General features: G+C 33.5%; 1 protein-coding gene and 1 long non-coding RNA gene across 8 annotated transcripts; one reads left to right on the forward strand and one right to left on the reverse strand.

Moving 5' to 3' along the window:
• Positions 1 to 977: 977 nt before the first annotated feature.
• On the reverse strand, positions 978 to 11037 carry LOC109190469. The gene is made up of 3 exons (XR_002055709.1): positions 11026 to 11037; positions 3781 to 3782; positions 978 to 1052 (listed from the first exon to the last, which is right to left on the reverse strand). It is a non-coding gene; the product is annotated as an uncharacterized LOC109190469 (long non-coding RNA).
• Positions 11038 to 11114: 77 nt separating this feature from the next.
• Positions 11115 to 16763, forward strand: LOC109190742 (inactive protein kinase SELMODRAFT_444075). 7 transcript variants are annotated; one of them, XM_019341321.1, is made up of 11 exons: positions 11115 to 11298; positions 11864 to 12391; positions 12689 to 12900; positions 13155 to 13306; positions 13417 to 13511; positions 13591 to 14603; positions 14690 to 14850; positions 15331 to 15407; positions 15497 to 15644; positions 15747 to 15896; positions 16324 to 16763. In XM_019341321.1, the coding sequence occupies exons 3-11, from the start codon at positions 12720 to 12722 to the stop codon at positions 16540 to 16542; spliced, it is 2196 nt and encodes a 731-aa protein (XP_019196866.1). In that variant the 5' UTR covers positions 11115 to 11298; positions 11864 to 12391; positions 12689 to 12719; the 3' UTR covers positions 16543 to 16763. The 7 variants fall into 7 exon arrangements, with proteins under 7 accessions (XP_019196866.1, XP_019196863.1, XP_019196862.1 ...); XM_019341318.1 differs by lacking the exon at positions 11115 to 11298 and adding an exon at positions 11330 to 11744 and having other exon boundaries at positions 11856 to 12391; XM_019341317.1 differs by lacking the exon at positions 11115 to 11298 and adding an exon at positions 11330 to 11744.
• Positions 16764 to 17387: the final 624 nt, after the last annotated feature.

Genomic DNA, 17387 nt, shown 5'->3' on the forward strand with positions numbered 1-17387 from the left:
TACAGTTATGGAGTTATGAATGTATAGTTATTAACATATAGTAATAAAATTATGAACATATACTCTTACAATGAAGCGGTCTGAATTTTTTTTTTTTTTTTTTTTAAAAAGAAGAAAAAGGAGATAACAGTGCCTAACGGCACTGTTACCCGTGTCCAGCAAGCATGCTGGACACGGGTCCAACGCATAACGATTGTTTCTTGTATTGTCCCAATGTTACATTTATATACTCTCTTGTCTGCCTGCTCGGGCCACCAATTTCTCAATCATTATTGTGTGGATCATATTATAAAGTATTAAATAATATACTTTTAATATAATCAAAATTACATTATATTCAAGATAAATATATTATTTTATATAGTATAAATAATATACTTTTATTATATTTAAAATTATTTTTTATTATGATTCACATAGCATTAACCATGAATCACAATAATTTGCCCCAATTTCTGCCAAACAATTCTTCTTATTGCAATCCTACCTTGTAACAATTGGAAAACACATAAAATCACTTTTTTATATATATGTGAGAATGATTATAATGAGAATAAGTTTCTTGTGTAAATTTTGTGAATTAATCTCATATATTTATCTATGTTGATATGATTGGGATAATGGGATATAAGAAAAAATGACGAAAATGGTGTATTAGAAAACACTTGATGCTATACGTGGATAACTAATAGTGTACACTATATACACTTGTACATTATAGATCTTGAATGTCACTTATGCATAAATGTACTATTCGGCGATTCCAAATGCATATTAATAATTAATATTAATAATTATAAAAATGTCACTAATTTTAAATAGACTTGAATGTCAGTTACTAATACATGTGCTATCAAACAATTTCAAATACATCGTAATAATTACAAAAATGTCACTGATTTTTTCCTTAAGTTTTAACATGTGATAATTTTAAATAGATGGATAAGATTAATTCACACTTTTTACAAAATAACTTCCCCAAAATGTTGAATCATCAAACCCAAGAGTCCTCACACCCCGGCTTGAATGAGCATTTGAAATTATGTAAATCACTTTAACTCGGTGGGTAAGCAGACATGGTCAAATTTCGGTACACACAATGGATATGTCCACTTTGAACACAATCCACACTGCCGCTATCAAGTTTCAAATTTTAGTCTCTTCCCCAAATATTACATATTTGCATATTGAACCATTAAACTAAACAGGTGCAGTCAATTTTTACAAAATAACTTGTTGTCACTTCACCCTGCCATATAAATATATATATATATTTTTTTGAAAGGCCATATAAAGGATTTGATCATAACTCAACTTAAAATTGATTTAGTGATTAAATAGCAAATAATCTTGAACAAGTGAAACAAAATATTATCTTAATTGAAAAACATTTAAGACATAAAAAAAAAAAAACCAAATAATTGATCAAAATTGAGTAGTATGATCAACCAAAACTATACCTATTGCTTTCAATCAATTATTGAAAAAACAACTGCAGGCTACTTAACATATTTATTTTGAGTTATCCGTCCATCTTTTTGCATTTTACTTTCTACATAAATTGATAATTAAAAAATCAACTAGTCCATATAAAGTAAAAACAGTTAAATACCAATTTAATCAGAAATTATATAATCCAATTATATGCCAACCACGATTTATAAACAAGTGAAACATAATTCATGTACTTGAATAATCACGAGTTTAATTATTGTTAATACATTATTAATTGAGTTTGTCACATAATGTCTTAATACTTATGTATTCAAAATCAAATAAATAATAATATAATTGATGGCTAAATAATGAGAATTTACTCTATCCCAAATACATATCATTGAACAACACAGCCATTTAAATAATGTTAGTATACATCACAAAACAGAATGAATCATGTTTTATTTAACAAGGAATTGTCGTGGATCACTGCAACGCCATACACGAAGTATCTCACCTCTTGATAAAAAATAAAAAAATAAAAAAAATAAAAAGAAAAGGAAAAGGGTCAAATAGACCATTAAACTTTAACTTAAAAGTCAATTAAGTCCCTAAACTTTTTAAAGGTGCAATTACACCCATCAATAATTCATTTAGGTGCAATAAAGCCCAAAATTAGGTTAATGACCTGATATCACAGGTCATTAGGGTTCAGGCCACCTTCCGACGAATTTTTCGGAAAAAAAAAAAATGACATTCTCTGTGACCGGCGACCGTTTGTCGGTCGCTGGTCACTTTTTTTTGTCAGAACTTTCGTCAGTCGGGCGTCGGTCACTTTTTTTTTCTGCCGGAAAATTCGTCAGATGGTAGCCTGAACCCTAATGACCTGTGATAGCAGGTCGTTAACCTAATTTTGGACTTCATTGCACCTAAATGAATTGTTGATGGGTGTAATTGCACAGTTAAAAAGTTTAGGGGCCTAATTGACTTTTAAGCTAAAGTTCGAGGGATTATTTGACACTTTTTCCAAAAAAAAAAAAAATGTGTATACAAGTTTAGCTCAATGGTTTAATATTTAATATTTGGAAATAAAAAAAAATCAAGGTTCGAACTTCGATGACGATAGTGTAGAGATTGGCCCTATTTAGGTCAATTTTGACTTATTTGATCAGTATTAACTTTTTGATTTAGTTAAAAAATCAATATCAGTATTTGATTAATTAACTTTTTGTAACTTTAAAATACTAAAATTAAAAAAATTGCTCAAAACAACTTTTTCTATTAACTTTTTGTAAAATGAAATTAAACCAAACAGCTATCAGCGAATTTACCAAACAACTTTATACAATCAGTTAATGTTATAAACTAATTATACTATCAAATTAACCCAATCAGCTACTACCTAACATTCATTAACCAAACAAGGCTTATGTTTAAAGTGGACAAATTCACTATGAAAGAAAGATTGTGAAACAAGAAATCCGAAAATTAAGGATCGTTGTTTAAAAACGATACGAAATGTCTGTCTCGCCATCGCTACACACCAAATTAAATATCCTTTGGACGTGCACGCAGACACCATACTGCGACGACTTCTTCACCTACGTTTACCTACCCCACTCCACTTCTTATTCTAATTATAATTTAATTACAACTTCATTAGTTCGAGTTTTGGGTTTGTTAAGTGAATCTAGTTTAGGAAATATAATATTATTGCCTTTCACTCTTAGCTGTGGTTCAACAGGACTTCCATTTTGGCTTATTCCACGAAATCCAGGTTCTGTCTGACACGTAAATATGGGAAAATTTTGGACCGTTTAGGATCGGATCGTATAGGATAATCTCAACTAAACCTCAGTTATACGTCTTAAACTACTACGGAGTATTATTATTATGGAGTAATTAAAATTTAAAAACACAGAAGTACGTGTATGACGGAGACACGATCCGTAGAACGTGGGACCATGTCCGACGTTGCTCGGCCGTCATCGCCGTTACGCAGACGTTCGCCTCCAGATGATTTGATGAGTGTGCACGCGGTAACGTGACACGGTGACAGGTAAGTGACGTAACGGAAGGACGTTATTGTCAGTGACAGAAGGAAAACGTCTGTTCTAAGATGCATGGGGGATCGGGTAATTAGAAGCAAAGGATTTGACGGAGACAACTGGGATAACGGCGGGTTGCCCCTGTAAAGTCCCGTCTCTCATATATCATTTCAATCACAGAATGGATCAGATTAAATAAACATCACAATAATTAATAATTAAATTAAATGAGATTTATACTGAGTCAATGATTTGTTAAATCTCACTGATCTAACTAAACAAGCTGACCGCATACCGCTTGTTTATTCATTTATTTATTTAATGAAAATGAAGGGCGATGTCGCGGGAGAAACAAAACAACAAAATGTAATCATCATTTTCCTAAAAGGCTGAACCCGTATCAGTAGCTTAGCATTGGGACAAAAATGAAACAAAACCAAATAAGATTGAATTATGATTTTTAGCAAGACAATCTGCCACTTACGTGGCGTTTGGTTGAATGTAATTTGGTTGTAATTAAATTGTAATTCAATGAAGGTCTGAAATACAGTGTTTGGTTTGAGAGAATTGCAATTCAAGGAGGGAATAGCAATTCAATGAATTTGAGAAAGGAAAATGAGATCAAATGATACTACTACCCATGGTTTTTATTGTTATTATTATTGTACAAGAATATTTTAATTTTTATATCACTTTTTCATTCTCATCCCCAATAATTCTATTACTCCTTACCAAACAATTTAATTTGAATTCCTACATTATTTTTACCTTATTTTTTTCCCACCGAATTGCAATTCCTTTCATTCATAATTCCTTCATCCCAACTAAATACCCCCTTAGTTCTGTTCCCACAGCACGTGATGTCATATAACACTCCATCTTCTTTTGATCCATTTTTTGCACTCTAAAATTAGCTGATCGATTGTTGATATTAGATCTTGGACCATTTTAAAATAAATCCTAACAGATAAAATATCATAAAGAAGTAAATTAATGGCGAGAATTTTTTTTTTTTTTTTTGTGAATAAATTTATATTATATCTAAATAATTTGCTAAAATTCAAAATACCAATAATTACTTGTAATTTTGTAAATACGAAATCAATAGTCTAACTAACTTTTAAAATTTTATGTTTTAATTTTTTAATTACAATTTGAAATAAAATAAATAATAAATATTTTAATAAAAACATATGGTCCGTTTACCAACAGAAACGTGTTCTCTATTTTATGTTTTCTAATTTTTCAGTTTTCATTCTCTACTTTCCATTATCTATTTTCTGTTTAGAAAACTTGTTTACTAATTGAAAACTGTTATCTTGTTTTCTGTTTTCACCTGAAATTTAGTTTAAATGATATTAATATTTATTGAACTATTATTTTAAATATTTTTTTGAATATATTCATTTGGATGACATGTATAAGAATATATAACTTTTACTTTGAATTCTAATATATGTGAGATTTTAACATCCGATATATGAATCGAAATTGTATTATGATGTAACATAATAAAAAAACATTCAAACTAATAATATATTGAGTTCAATCAAAATCTAAAACATTATATAAAATTTAATTCTTAATTTTGATAATGTAAATAATGTATAACTTTAAAGTGTAAGCAAATAGATTATGTTTGAATAAGTAAAGTAAGTAGAAAAGGTAGAAGATAGTGATAAGTAAAATAAGATGATAATGAATGTAATCATAGTAATTTAGTTATAATGACATATAATTAAATAGATGATAGATAATTATATTTTCCATTTCGAAAACAGTTTTTAAGTGTGTTCCAATTTTTTAAAAATTTTCAGAAATTATTTTCAGTTTTCAAAATGAAAAACTGTGTTAGTAAACATGTTTTCTGTTTTCTATTTTTTAATTTTAAATATTTTCAGTTAGTAAACGGCTTTATAATGTTAGACTAATTTTAATGAAAGTAGTACAAATAACAAGTAATTCTAATTACACCATCTATAAAAGGAATAAGGGTCAAATAGGCCACTGAACTGCACATCAAAGTGCAATTAGGCCATCGAACTCAAAAACAATGCAATTGGATCCCTGAACTACACAAAATCGTGCAATTAGGTCCAAAATAACTTGTTTACCTGAAATGCAGGTTACCAATTTTAAAAATAATTTATAAATATATTTTAAAATAAAATAATTAATTAAAAAAAAAAAACTAAATCTAAAACTGCCGGAGACGAAAGCTTCGTCTCCGGCCATGGAGACGAAGAGCTTCGTCTCCGGCCATGGAGACGAAGGTTCGTCTCCCTAGCCATGGAGACAAAGGTCTCTTCGTCTCCATGGCCGGAGACGAAAGCTTCGTCTCCGGCCATGGAAACGAAGCCTTCGTCTCCATGGTCAGGGAGACGAAGCTTCGTCTCCTGGCCATAGAGACGAAGCTCTTCATCTCCATGGCCAGAGACGAAGCTTTCGTCTCCGGCCATGGAGGCGAAAGACTGTCAGAGACGATTCGTCTCCGGCAATTTTAAATTTAGATTTAGTTTTTTTTTAATTAATTATTTTATTTTAAAATATATTTATAAATTATTTTTAAAATTGGTAACCTGCATTTCAGGTAAACAAGTTATTTTGGACCTAATTGCACGATTTTGTGTAGTTCAGGGATCCAATTACATTATTTTTGAGTTCGATGACCTAATTACACTTTGATATACAGTTCAGTGGCCTATTTGACCCTTATTCTTCTATAATAAAATTATCACATCTATCAAAATGAAAAGTAAATACGGAGTAGTAATTAGAGTTGTACAAATAGGATTATCATTTTTCCTTAATTTTCATTTATTGGGACAGGAGGGTTGGATGTGATGTCAATGAGTCATTCATTAAATGAGGCTTTCAGTCTTTCAGAGATCGAATTGGTGTCAGCTGGGTCTAGGGAAAGTGGCCAAACTTTCTGCACTTATTTCGATAACTAAATTTTAAATTGTAATATACTTTTTTTTTATTTCGATAAATAAATTTTAAATTGCAATATACGGAGTACTTCTTTTAATTACTTTTAATTATCCTCTTAAAATCTAACAATTTTATTTGTTTTATAAGTTAATAGAATTTACACAAAACTATATATATATATATCAAAGGTTGAAAATTAATAAATCAGAAAAAAAAATGAATGACAATTTCTTAATTCTTTTTAATTATGTATTTTTCATTGATGCATTAAGTGCTAATGTGTAGTGCATATAGTATTGTCCAACACAACGGGGGTGTTAAATCTGTCGACGAGTTCAATAGATCCGTTGGTCAAACGGTACTACTCAGCGGGTGACAAGTTTATTGATCCCACAACGTTTTTCATTTTTTGGTGGTTCATCACAGACCATCGTTTACAAAGCATCAAAAGTGTACCACCGAAACATACATGACGCACAAAATTATAATAGTGTCATTTCATTTTTTGCATTTGATTGATTTTTAGCAACTTGGTGGTGCATCACAAACCATCGCTCAATGAATCACATATCATCACATAGTGCACCACCATGCATTCATAAGTTAACTACACACCAATACTTGGTTCACCACATAAATGTATATTGTGCATAGAATTACAAAAATATCACCATATTTTTTCTCGTTTTCATTAATTTTCATCCGTTGATCTTGAACTCATCCTATGGTCCTGAATCACTGAATGTGTGTGAATGCTTTAAATAAATATATAGTTATTTAAAAGTCAACAAATACATGTATCATAATTGGTTTTGATAGGTTAAATGAATTGGTCGTTGATATTAATGACGGCCACTCTCAATTGCCCAAGCGTGAGTGGATAATGAGACGCAATTGTGTGTCTCATTGTTAAAAAAAAAAATATTGCAAAAACCAGTATGTTGCCGGAGAAAAATGCCCTAAAAATCAGCCTTTGCATTAGCCAAAAATCAACCCAACAATTTTTTTCATTTGTAAAAAAATCTCCCCTAAAATTACAACTGAGGATGCTCTTATATGGCCATTTTGAGGAATTGGGTTTACATATCCCACAATCACGAGGTGTGTGGTTAAACTTTTAGATGTCATATTTGTCTATCAAGATAAGGATTTCAATCTTAAGTTCAAAGAACGATATGATCATATTATAAGTCAATGTAATACTGCAACTTTATAACATGTACAAACTATATTCATTAATTAGAAACTATACATAATCGAAATGATATTTAAAATCATAACGTTTCAATTTTATCATTCGTTATCACGTAATCAAGTATCCTCATATTATCCGTCTGTAAATTACCTAGATAGATTCATTATGAACCTTAATATTGAAAAATATTTACACGAGCAAATAGTCATTTTCAAAAATACATTGTGATAAATTTTTAAAATTTGTTCCTCTTGCTGTTATAAACATTACTGTATTTGTTTTTTTATTTTTCCCCTTCTTTTTTTTTTTTTTTTTGAATGAATGTGGTTGAACAAACTTCCCTCCAGAATTTGAAATCTTTGAACAAGTTGGCACTCTCCCCACTGAAAATTGCCTTGATCTAAGCCTCATTGTCTTCTTCACATAAATTTCATAAAACATCAGTCCAACATTGTCATAGAAGTTATCATTACTTCGGCTTCAGATAACCTAAGAACAGACAAAATTCATTAATATAAAACCTAAGATAAATACATAACACTATAAAAGCTCCATGAGCCCTGCCATTTCCGGCGAGGGTCCTACTGGTTCTACCCCCCTCTCTTTTTGTCACTTGTGCCATTTAAAAACAAAATTAACCATTAAAAAAGTCAGCAATTGGTATGCGGTTGATATCTACCGCAGTGAAACAAATTCAAATTTAATACGAAAAGCTTACGAAGTTACGGTTATAATAGATATTCAATTATTAACTACTCCAATGTTCACATTATTATATATTATGAAATAAGATAAACTATGATTATGTAATCATAAAAGCAACTTTTTGTCTTTAAAATGATGTGAAATAACAATGTCGGTCTCATAATTATATTTATTGCGATTTTTTGTTTCTCAATTATTTGTATTTTTTTTTATCCTCAAATCCTATTTGAGTTAGGTTTAAAAAGTCAGCTTGACTCTACGAGATGATATATTAGCATTTTAAATTTGAACTAGTCAATTATGGACAATTTATGTTCATTTATTGCATTGTGGTATTTTATTGACTAGGGTCACAATGCAACCTTTATATTCTTCCAATGCAACCTTTATATTGATTTATCGCATTGTAGTATTTTACTGACTAGGGTCACAATGCAACTTTTATTGCATTGTGGTATTTTACTGACTAGGGTCACAATGCAACCTTTATCGCATTGTGGTATTTTACTGACTAGGGTCACAATGCAACCTTTATATATAGTGGTATTTTATTGACTAAGGTCACAATGCAACCTTTATCGCATTGTGGTATTTTACTGACTGACTAGGGTCACAATGCAACCTTTATATATAGTGTACATTTGGATAACAGTTGCAGACTTTCTCGTAAATCAAAAGGTTTAAAAAATCACTAATTTTCATTTACACCGGGTTGACCTAATTAAGGAGTAAAGTGCCGACCAATTGATTTTCTATACGTGAAGAGATTCAAACTCTCAATCTCTTTTAAAAGGATAAAGCGTACAACCATTCATACCAATTAAGCTGGTTAGAGGTGTCATTGAACTACAAGATACTTGATTGCTAATCATTAAATTTAGAGTGAGAAGAAGTTAAAAATGTGATCAGACAGGAGGAGAAGTGAATCTCGTGACCAAAACAGATAGAAAACGTTAATGGCGGGCAGGCTAAAACGAGGAGGTGGGATGGATTTCTACTAGTAAAGACAAGCTTCAAAGCCAATGCCCAACTGCACAGCACACTTTCAATATTCAAATTTTGGCACTTTTATTTCAGTGCACTTTATTTTATTTTTATTTTGATAAAATTCAAGTTTATCAATTTCGCTAGATTGTATATTAAGCTCTATGAATATTTAAATATACACTTTTACCTGTAATAAAGTCATCCCAAACAAAAATTTATAATGTTTATAATAACCTCATTATAGTATCGCTAAAATACAAACTTAAGTGTAACTTTTTATCTACTAAACTAACATCTCGAACAACTTTATATTCTTTATACTCCATCAGTATTAGTGATAAATCAATCCTTTTAAAACTTGATTACAAGATAGTTTAACATTCTAACAAACTAATGTCAGCCTATGAAATTCTATTTCAAAATTCCAACAATACTTTGAAAGTTTTTCATAAATTTGAGAAAAATTAGATTTTTTTCAGTTTGGGTAATGAAAAAACTTTTCACTTGAAAATATTTTCTTTAAGAATGAGAAAAAAATTGTTGACTTCTCCCCTTTGTATTTTGTTTTCCACATATAAAGTTTTATATGAAAAATTAGTAAGACAATTTTGCTATAACTGTAAGAGGCACCTTTAACACTTTATTAAGGGGTGAAGTAGGCACTTTTAACACTTTATTAATGAGCAAAGTGCTTGACCAGATTGATTTTTACATATGAGAGTCCACGACCACTCACGCTAACCAAATTAGTTTTTATAAGATAGTATTTGTTTTATATTTTATTAAAATTTTTAATTATTATTGCTGAATTGTAGGCACCCTTTTAGGTGGGACAACTGGCCTGAGATACCCTTGACCTTTGGTTTAGAATGAACGAGTCTCTTCTTCTCAACCACACCCTCCGAGTTATTGTGTAATGATATATTGGTTTTTATACTAATTATTTACAATTCCAAACATAACCAAATAGTGAAATCAATATTTTTAGTAATTATTTTTCACCAATCAAAGAATGTACTTAATCTTTATGATGATTTTTTTTCATTAGACTTCAATTTTATTTTATTCTTAAATATTTATGCGAATTAAAATTGATGGAGTAACAATTTAGGCGTTGGATTGTTTTCAAATAAATAAATAAATAAATTTAGGCGTTGAATTTCTTTTTTATTTACCATAAAATTTAGTGTAAAATGTTGGATAAAGGTGTTGCCTTTTTTTTTTTTTTTTTTTTTTTACTGCCCGGGTAGACAAGACCCAAATTATGCAGAGGATGGAGGGCAATTCCGGGAATGGAAACATGCACAGTTTAAAAAACACAACTCTACTCTAACTTCACGATGGAAGGAGACAATGTGAGAATTTGAATTCCATAGAAAATATCACTGCAAAAAATATGGTGAAAAATGAGATGTAAAGCGTGAATTGGATGTTTTGTTGCACATGAAGTTAGAATTTAATGAATGTATTGATTACATGACTCGTCATTTATTTACAACGACTATAAGATAGAGTTTTGTGATCTTTAAATTAATCCGATCAAATCAGATCATCATAAGTGTTAAAATATAAAAATAAAATAACAACACAACTCTATTCTTACTTGATGATAGAATGAGACAATGTGAGAGTTTGAATTCCATTAAAAATGAGATGGGAGGTGCGGATTGAGTGTTTTGTTACACATGAAGACTAGAGTTTAATGACTATGTTGATTACGTGACTCAACGATTATAAGATAGAGTTCTATGAACTTAGAATTAATCCGACCAAGTTAGATCACCATGGGTATAAAATGAAAAAGAAAAAAAAACACAAGTCTCTAGTCTAGTCTACTGAAAAAGAAGATCAGCATTCAGCACTGAGCAGAGAGAGAGAGAGAGGTGAAGAAGCAGTAATTGCAGCAGTAATAGTAATTGGAAAGCAGCAAGCAATCGTCCCGTCGCAGTCCACACCGCCCCCCACCATTCCCCACCTCTCCCTCTCAGATTGGTGAGTGGTTTCGTGTTTTTTATGTGTAACCCATTCCCCCTCTCGTTGCTCTCTCACTTTCACAGTTTCACCCCACACTCTTCTTTCCATAATCATATAACATGGAAAACATTCATTCATCGCCAACCCACACCTTACCCTCATTTCCTCAACCCCTCCCCACTCTTGTTTCTTGTTGTCATCGTCCCACGCGCTTCACACATCGAGTTGTTTGTGCTGTGGAACAGATGATAGTTGCGTGATAGACAGCTTTTGAGTGGCGTTTCCCAAACAAGTTATGAGCTTTAGAGTTTAGGCCCCTTTTCAGATCATCTTCACTGTACGTTTTCAGCTTAAATTTTCCCGTGTTTCTGAATCTGTGCTTTAGGCGGGTTTGGGGGTGCTGTTGTTTTGCTGTTTTGATAACAAAGAGAAGGTACGGAGTAATGGTCTGTGATGATGGAGATGTACATAGCCTTTTTTTTTTCAGATGGTTTCCATTTTTGTGTTTTCTGCTTCTTTTGTGGTTTCCAATGTGTTAACGTGGTTGGGCTGATCCGGTTTTGGAATTTTGCAAGTTTTGCAGGTCTGGGTGCGAGAAAATCAGAAAAGAAAGAAAATATTTTGATATTTGAAGAAGCTAGAAAGTGCAATTCATTTCAAAGATTTGTCGGCTTCTTTAGCGTTTCTGGGGTATTAGGTACTACCTTGTTGGAACTTTTATATTCTGGAAGGTGAAGGGGGAGATTCCCTTTTTGAAAAGAAAGCCAAAAAAGGGAATAGTGTTTATAATCTCTTGATCTGTGAAACAAACACCTCATCTGGGGCTTCTTTGCAACATTGTTTTGACTGATTGGATTTGAGAGCAGAGGCCAGAAAGAAAGGGGAAGGGTGGTTTGCCATTCTGTGTTGTTTCAGAAATCATGTGCCCAACGTTTGAGTAATTATTTATAATATTTGGTACTTTGAAGGCTTCGGCTTCTGTCAAATCCTCTGGATTCATTTAGAAACCTCTGAAACAAAAGTAGCCCCCCTCTGCAGATCCATTCAACAGGGCTTTGTTTCTTCCTACATTTGGAATGTTCTGCACTTTTGTGTTTTCTTGATTCCTTTGGTAATTACATCTCTCATACTTTAAACTACACTATTAGCTCAAAAACTACCTTCAAATAACTCCCAACCCTCCAAAAAACAAAAAAAAAAAACAGATTTTTCTTGTGTTTCTTTGGAAGTTGACTTGGCTTCCATTTTTAGGCATATGCTTGAGAATCACCCATTTTGAATTGTGTATGCTACATCATAAATCCTACTGTGTTATCTTATTATTGTTCCTTATATGCAGGCAAAAGCTTCTTTGGGTTCTTATGTCTTTTTTGGTATAATGGAGTTATGTATATGATGTTTTTGCCAGTTGGTTGGGTTGAAGATTTCAAGGCACTCTAATGACTCGAGAAGTGAAGAAAGGGAAACAGGAAAAAGTTTGTGATGTTGCTGAGAAGGTAATGGTTGCTGTGAAGGCCTCAAAGGAGATACCCAAGACTGCTCTTGTTTGGGCTTTGACTCATGTTGTTCAACCTGGGGATTGCATTACCCTTCTTGTGGTTGTCCCATCTAACACTTCTGGTAATTCATTCTCTCTCTTACTTTTGAACCTTTGCATGCAAACCCTGTGACTTTCCATTTCTTGATTCTTGATCTGTTGTAGTAAAGGCTAAGGTTATGAATTTATATGATCATGGTTTTTAAAAAACATCATACCTGAAAGATATTATAGCTTGAAACTCAGTCAAAGGCAACATTCTTGGTTAGTTTGGGACTTTGGGCACTTATCCTCCTGATAGTGTTAATGAAAAGTTTCAATCTTTAAAATATTCTAGGTAGAAAATGGGGGTTCCCAAGGTTTGCAGGAGATTGTGCTAGTGGCCACAAGAAATCACACTCAGGAACTAGCTCTGAAGAGAAATCTGACATAACAGATTCATGCTCCCAGATGATCCTTCAACTCCATGATGTTTATGACCCAAACAAGGTTGGTCTAACTTTTACATCTATGCTATTGATCTCCGGCCTTAGAACTGCTTGCATAGCACTTTTCCGCTAATGATTTGGTGTTTTTTTGGCCTTTGTGTTGCCTGCCAGATAAATGTGAAGATTAAACTTGTTTCCAGTTCACCATGTGGGGTTGTAGCAGCAGAGGCGAAGAGAATTCATGCAAATTGGGTTGTCCTGGACAAGTAATCGGTTTAATTTAAGTGTTAATGCTTTACAATCGTTCGTTTTTGCATATTTTAAACTAAATGTCCATTGTTTCAGACAGCTGAAACCCGAGGAAAAACGATGTATGGAAGAACTGCACTGCAATATTGTTGTTATGAAGCGGTCTCATCCGAAAGTTCTTCGCCTTAATTTAGTTGGATCTCCTAAGAAGGGAACCGAGGCTACCACATCCTTATCTCTCGAGCAATCTGAAAAACGTGAAGCAGACAAGAATGGTCCGTTAAATTCTACTCGAGGTCCTCTTGTTACTCCGACAAGTAGTCCCGAGATTTTTACTGCCACCGAGGGTGGTACATCGTCGGTTTCAAGCTCCGATCCCGGGACTTCTCCGTTTTTCAATGTTGAAGTAAGCAGGGATTTGAAGAAAGAGGTGCTGTTAGCTAAAAAGGAGGTCCAAGGTGGTAGTGAATCAAGCTCGGAGAGTGATGACGAGAAGTTGTCTACTTCGTCGAGTTTAAGGTTCCATCCGAGGATGTCGGATATTGTCAATCAGCAGTGTCTGCCCTCCCAAAGTCAGCAGGAAGGCTCGGTGAGGTGTAGTAGACTCGCACAAATTTCTACATCCAAGGGGTTGCTCGAAAAGTTCTCCGATGAAGGCTGCTTTGGGTCACCGAGTTTACGTTCCGATATGGATTTTAGTGGAAACGTACGAGAAGCAGTTTCGTTATCCAAAAGTGCCCCTCTTGGTCCTCCTCCGTTGTGTTCTATATGTCAACACAAAGCGCCCGTGTTTGGAAAACCTCCTAGGTGGTTCAGCTACGCTGAGCTGGAACTCGCGACGTGCGGGTTTTCTCAAGCTAACTTCTTGGCCGAGGGTGGTTATGGATCGGTTCATCGAGGAGTGCTCCCGGATGGCCAGGTAGTTGCGGTGAAGCAACATAAATTGGCAAGTTCTCAAGGGGATCAGGAGTTTTGCTCGGAAGTTGAAGTTCTTAGTTGTGCTCAGCACCGCAACGTTGTTATGTTGATTGGATTCTGTATCGAGGACAGTCGAAGATTGTTGGTCTATGAATACATATGCAATGGATCATTAGATTCCCATCTTTATGGTACGTAATATTCCTAATTTGTACATCCACTATTTGATTGTTGGGCTAACTTGAACTAAACAATAGTCTTTTCGGGTCGTTTTCAGGGCGTAATCGGGAACCCTTAGAATGGTCCGCACGCCAAAAAATTGCGGTTGGAGCTGCAAGAGGTTTGCGGTATCTTCACGAGGAATGTAGAGTGGGCTGTATTGTGCACCGAGACATGCGACCCAACAACATTCTCATCACCCATGACTTTGAACCCCTGGTATGCTAAGTCTCTTATTTTGCTAATTTTGTTGACAGGGCCCTATTTGGTAAAATAGTTAGCCTATCAGCCAATTTTGGCTTATTTGGGCATTATTAGCTATTTGACTTGGTTAAATAATCAACATGAGTGTGATTAATTAGCTTTTTGTAACAACTCCTAAATGCTAAAATTCAAAAGCTACTCAAAGTAGCTTTTTAAGTAAGTCATTTTGTATGTAATCAGCTAACAACTAATTTACCAAAATACTTTTCTACAATCAGCTAATGTTATCACAAGTCAAACCTACTAACTCAATCAGCTATCAGCTAACAGCCATTTACCAAACACCCAGTCCCTGTTTGCCTTCAACTAAGCAAATAGATTGTGGGAATTGTAAATAATCCTTTTGGCTGGTCTGTGCAATGCTACAATTTGTTGATTAAGATGTTCCATACTTGCGTTAATAGTTGTTCTAATAATCTAATAATCTGTGCAAAGGTTGGAGACTTTGGCTTAGCCAGGTGGCAACCTGATGGAGACACGGGAGTAGAAACACGAGTAATTGGAACATTTGGGTATGTGCTTCAAAGTGTTTGTCGATGCCAATGCGAACTATTTATGTATAATGTATACATGAGTAACACTACTATAATGCATTGTTTAGGTACTTGGCTCCCGAGTATACTCAAAGTGGCCAGATTACGGAAAAAGCGGATGTTTACTCGTTCGGGGTGGTACTTCTAGAGCTCGTAACTGGTCGGAAAGCGGTGGATCTAAACAGACCCAAGGGCCAGCAGTGTCTCGTGGAATGGGTCTGTTTCTGACTCTCTATGGCACACCTTACCAAATACGGGAATGGGATTACTTTACCTTTTCAGCACTCTTACTTACCCTCGTCTTCGACTTGTTTACAGGCACGCCCTTTGTTGGAAGATTATGCCATTGAAGAATTAATAGATCCCCGAATACAGAACTGCTACAACGAACATGAAGTTTATTGCATGTTGCATGCTGCATCCTTGTGCATAAGGCGGGATCCTCAGGCAAGGCCTCGAACCTCTCAGGTAAGCAACCTATCATAGTTATGTTGGAACTATATATGCACGGGCTATAACTTGAGAATTTATATTAGTCGTAATAGTTGACAATCCCGTAAGTTGCTTGATTGCGAGGGTAGCTCAGTTAGTTCTTGGGTGGCAAATTATGGGTAAGGATGTATGATTGAGCCTGTGTGGGAGTAACACCCAATGTGTGATTATTCTTTTTACTATTGTTGAGTTTAGACTCATATTCCTAATCCCTATATGAGACAAAATAATCTCCGCCTTGGCGAATATACTCTTTGGGAGAAAAAGATAATCTCAGCACTGGATAGTTGCTTACAAGTTGCAATAAATCCCTGCTAACTATACTAAAGAGAACCTGATTGTTTCGAAAACCGAGATGGGATTCTTGTGTCTGATTCATTTTATTGTATGATGAATGATGAAGGTGCTTAGGATTCTGGAAGGGGACCTCATAATGGATTCGGGTTACATGTCGACGCCAGGGTATGATGTGGGTAGCCGGAGCGGGAGGATGATGTGGTCAGATTCATCGCCCAAATATCAGAGATATAGCGGCCCAATGCTCGACGAGGTGCTCGATGGATTTAATCCTAAACTCTCATTTGACAAAAGGAGGAACCCTAACCGGGATGGTAGTAGATGATCTTATTGCAGTATGAAGAAGTAAGCAGCAGGAAGTTTTGTTTGTGTATAGAAGTGATGGTAGTAGTAGTCATGTTTTGTATAATTCCACTCAAATACACCTTTCATTTCTTTGCTATCCATTCAGGTGGAAAATTATATTATATAGTTTTTTGGTCGGATCAAGAAAACTGGTAAATGGACTACACTAGTTTTCAACATCTTCACAAAGTGTTGGTTTTACTTTTCCTGATTTTAATGAAACATGCAAAGAAAGTTTACAACAAGAAGAAATCAATGTTCAAATTTTGAGGGTGACAGCAGTATGAGGATTATGTCTAAAAGTCTGTGCATACTGATATTTGTTCTTGTTTGCTAAACTACTGAGTTATCATAATTTACATCTTTTTAAATGTTCTACCGGGTCGGGTATAATGTCTATTGAAGTTGAGATTTGATCTTTTGGGAGAATAAGTAAATGAGGAAAATAGTGGCTATATTCCAATTTCCAAGAAGAGGCATTTTTATTTTTAATAAAGATAATACTAAATATGGAATATATATATATATATATATATATATATATATATATATATATATATATATAGACTATTTTTGAGACTATATTATAAGTTAGAGCATAATAATATGTTATTTAAACACTGATTGTTTGGTTGAATTTGGAAATTTGTGAAATTATATTATTTAATGGTATAATTGTCAATACTTTCTCAATTTTGAAATGTATTTTTTTTTAACATGAATTTTTAAGAAACAAAGAAAATTAGACAATTTAAAAAAAATAAAAAATTTGCACGTTGTCATGTGATGATATTGATAACTTTTAATTCCCATTGAAATTTGCAC

This window comes from Ipomoea nil, unplaced genomic scaffold (genome assembly GCF_001879475.1).
Source record: "Ipomoea nil cultivar Tokyo-kokei standard unplaced genomic scaffold, Asagao_1.1 scaffold1576, whole genome shotgun sequence".
NCBI classification, from domain to species: Eukaryota; Viridiplantae; Streptophyta; class Magnoliopsida; order Solanales; family Convolvulaceae; genus Ipomoea; species Ipomoea nil.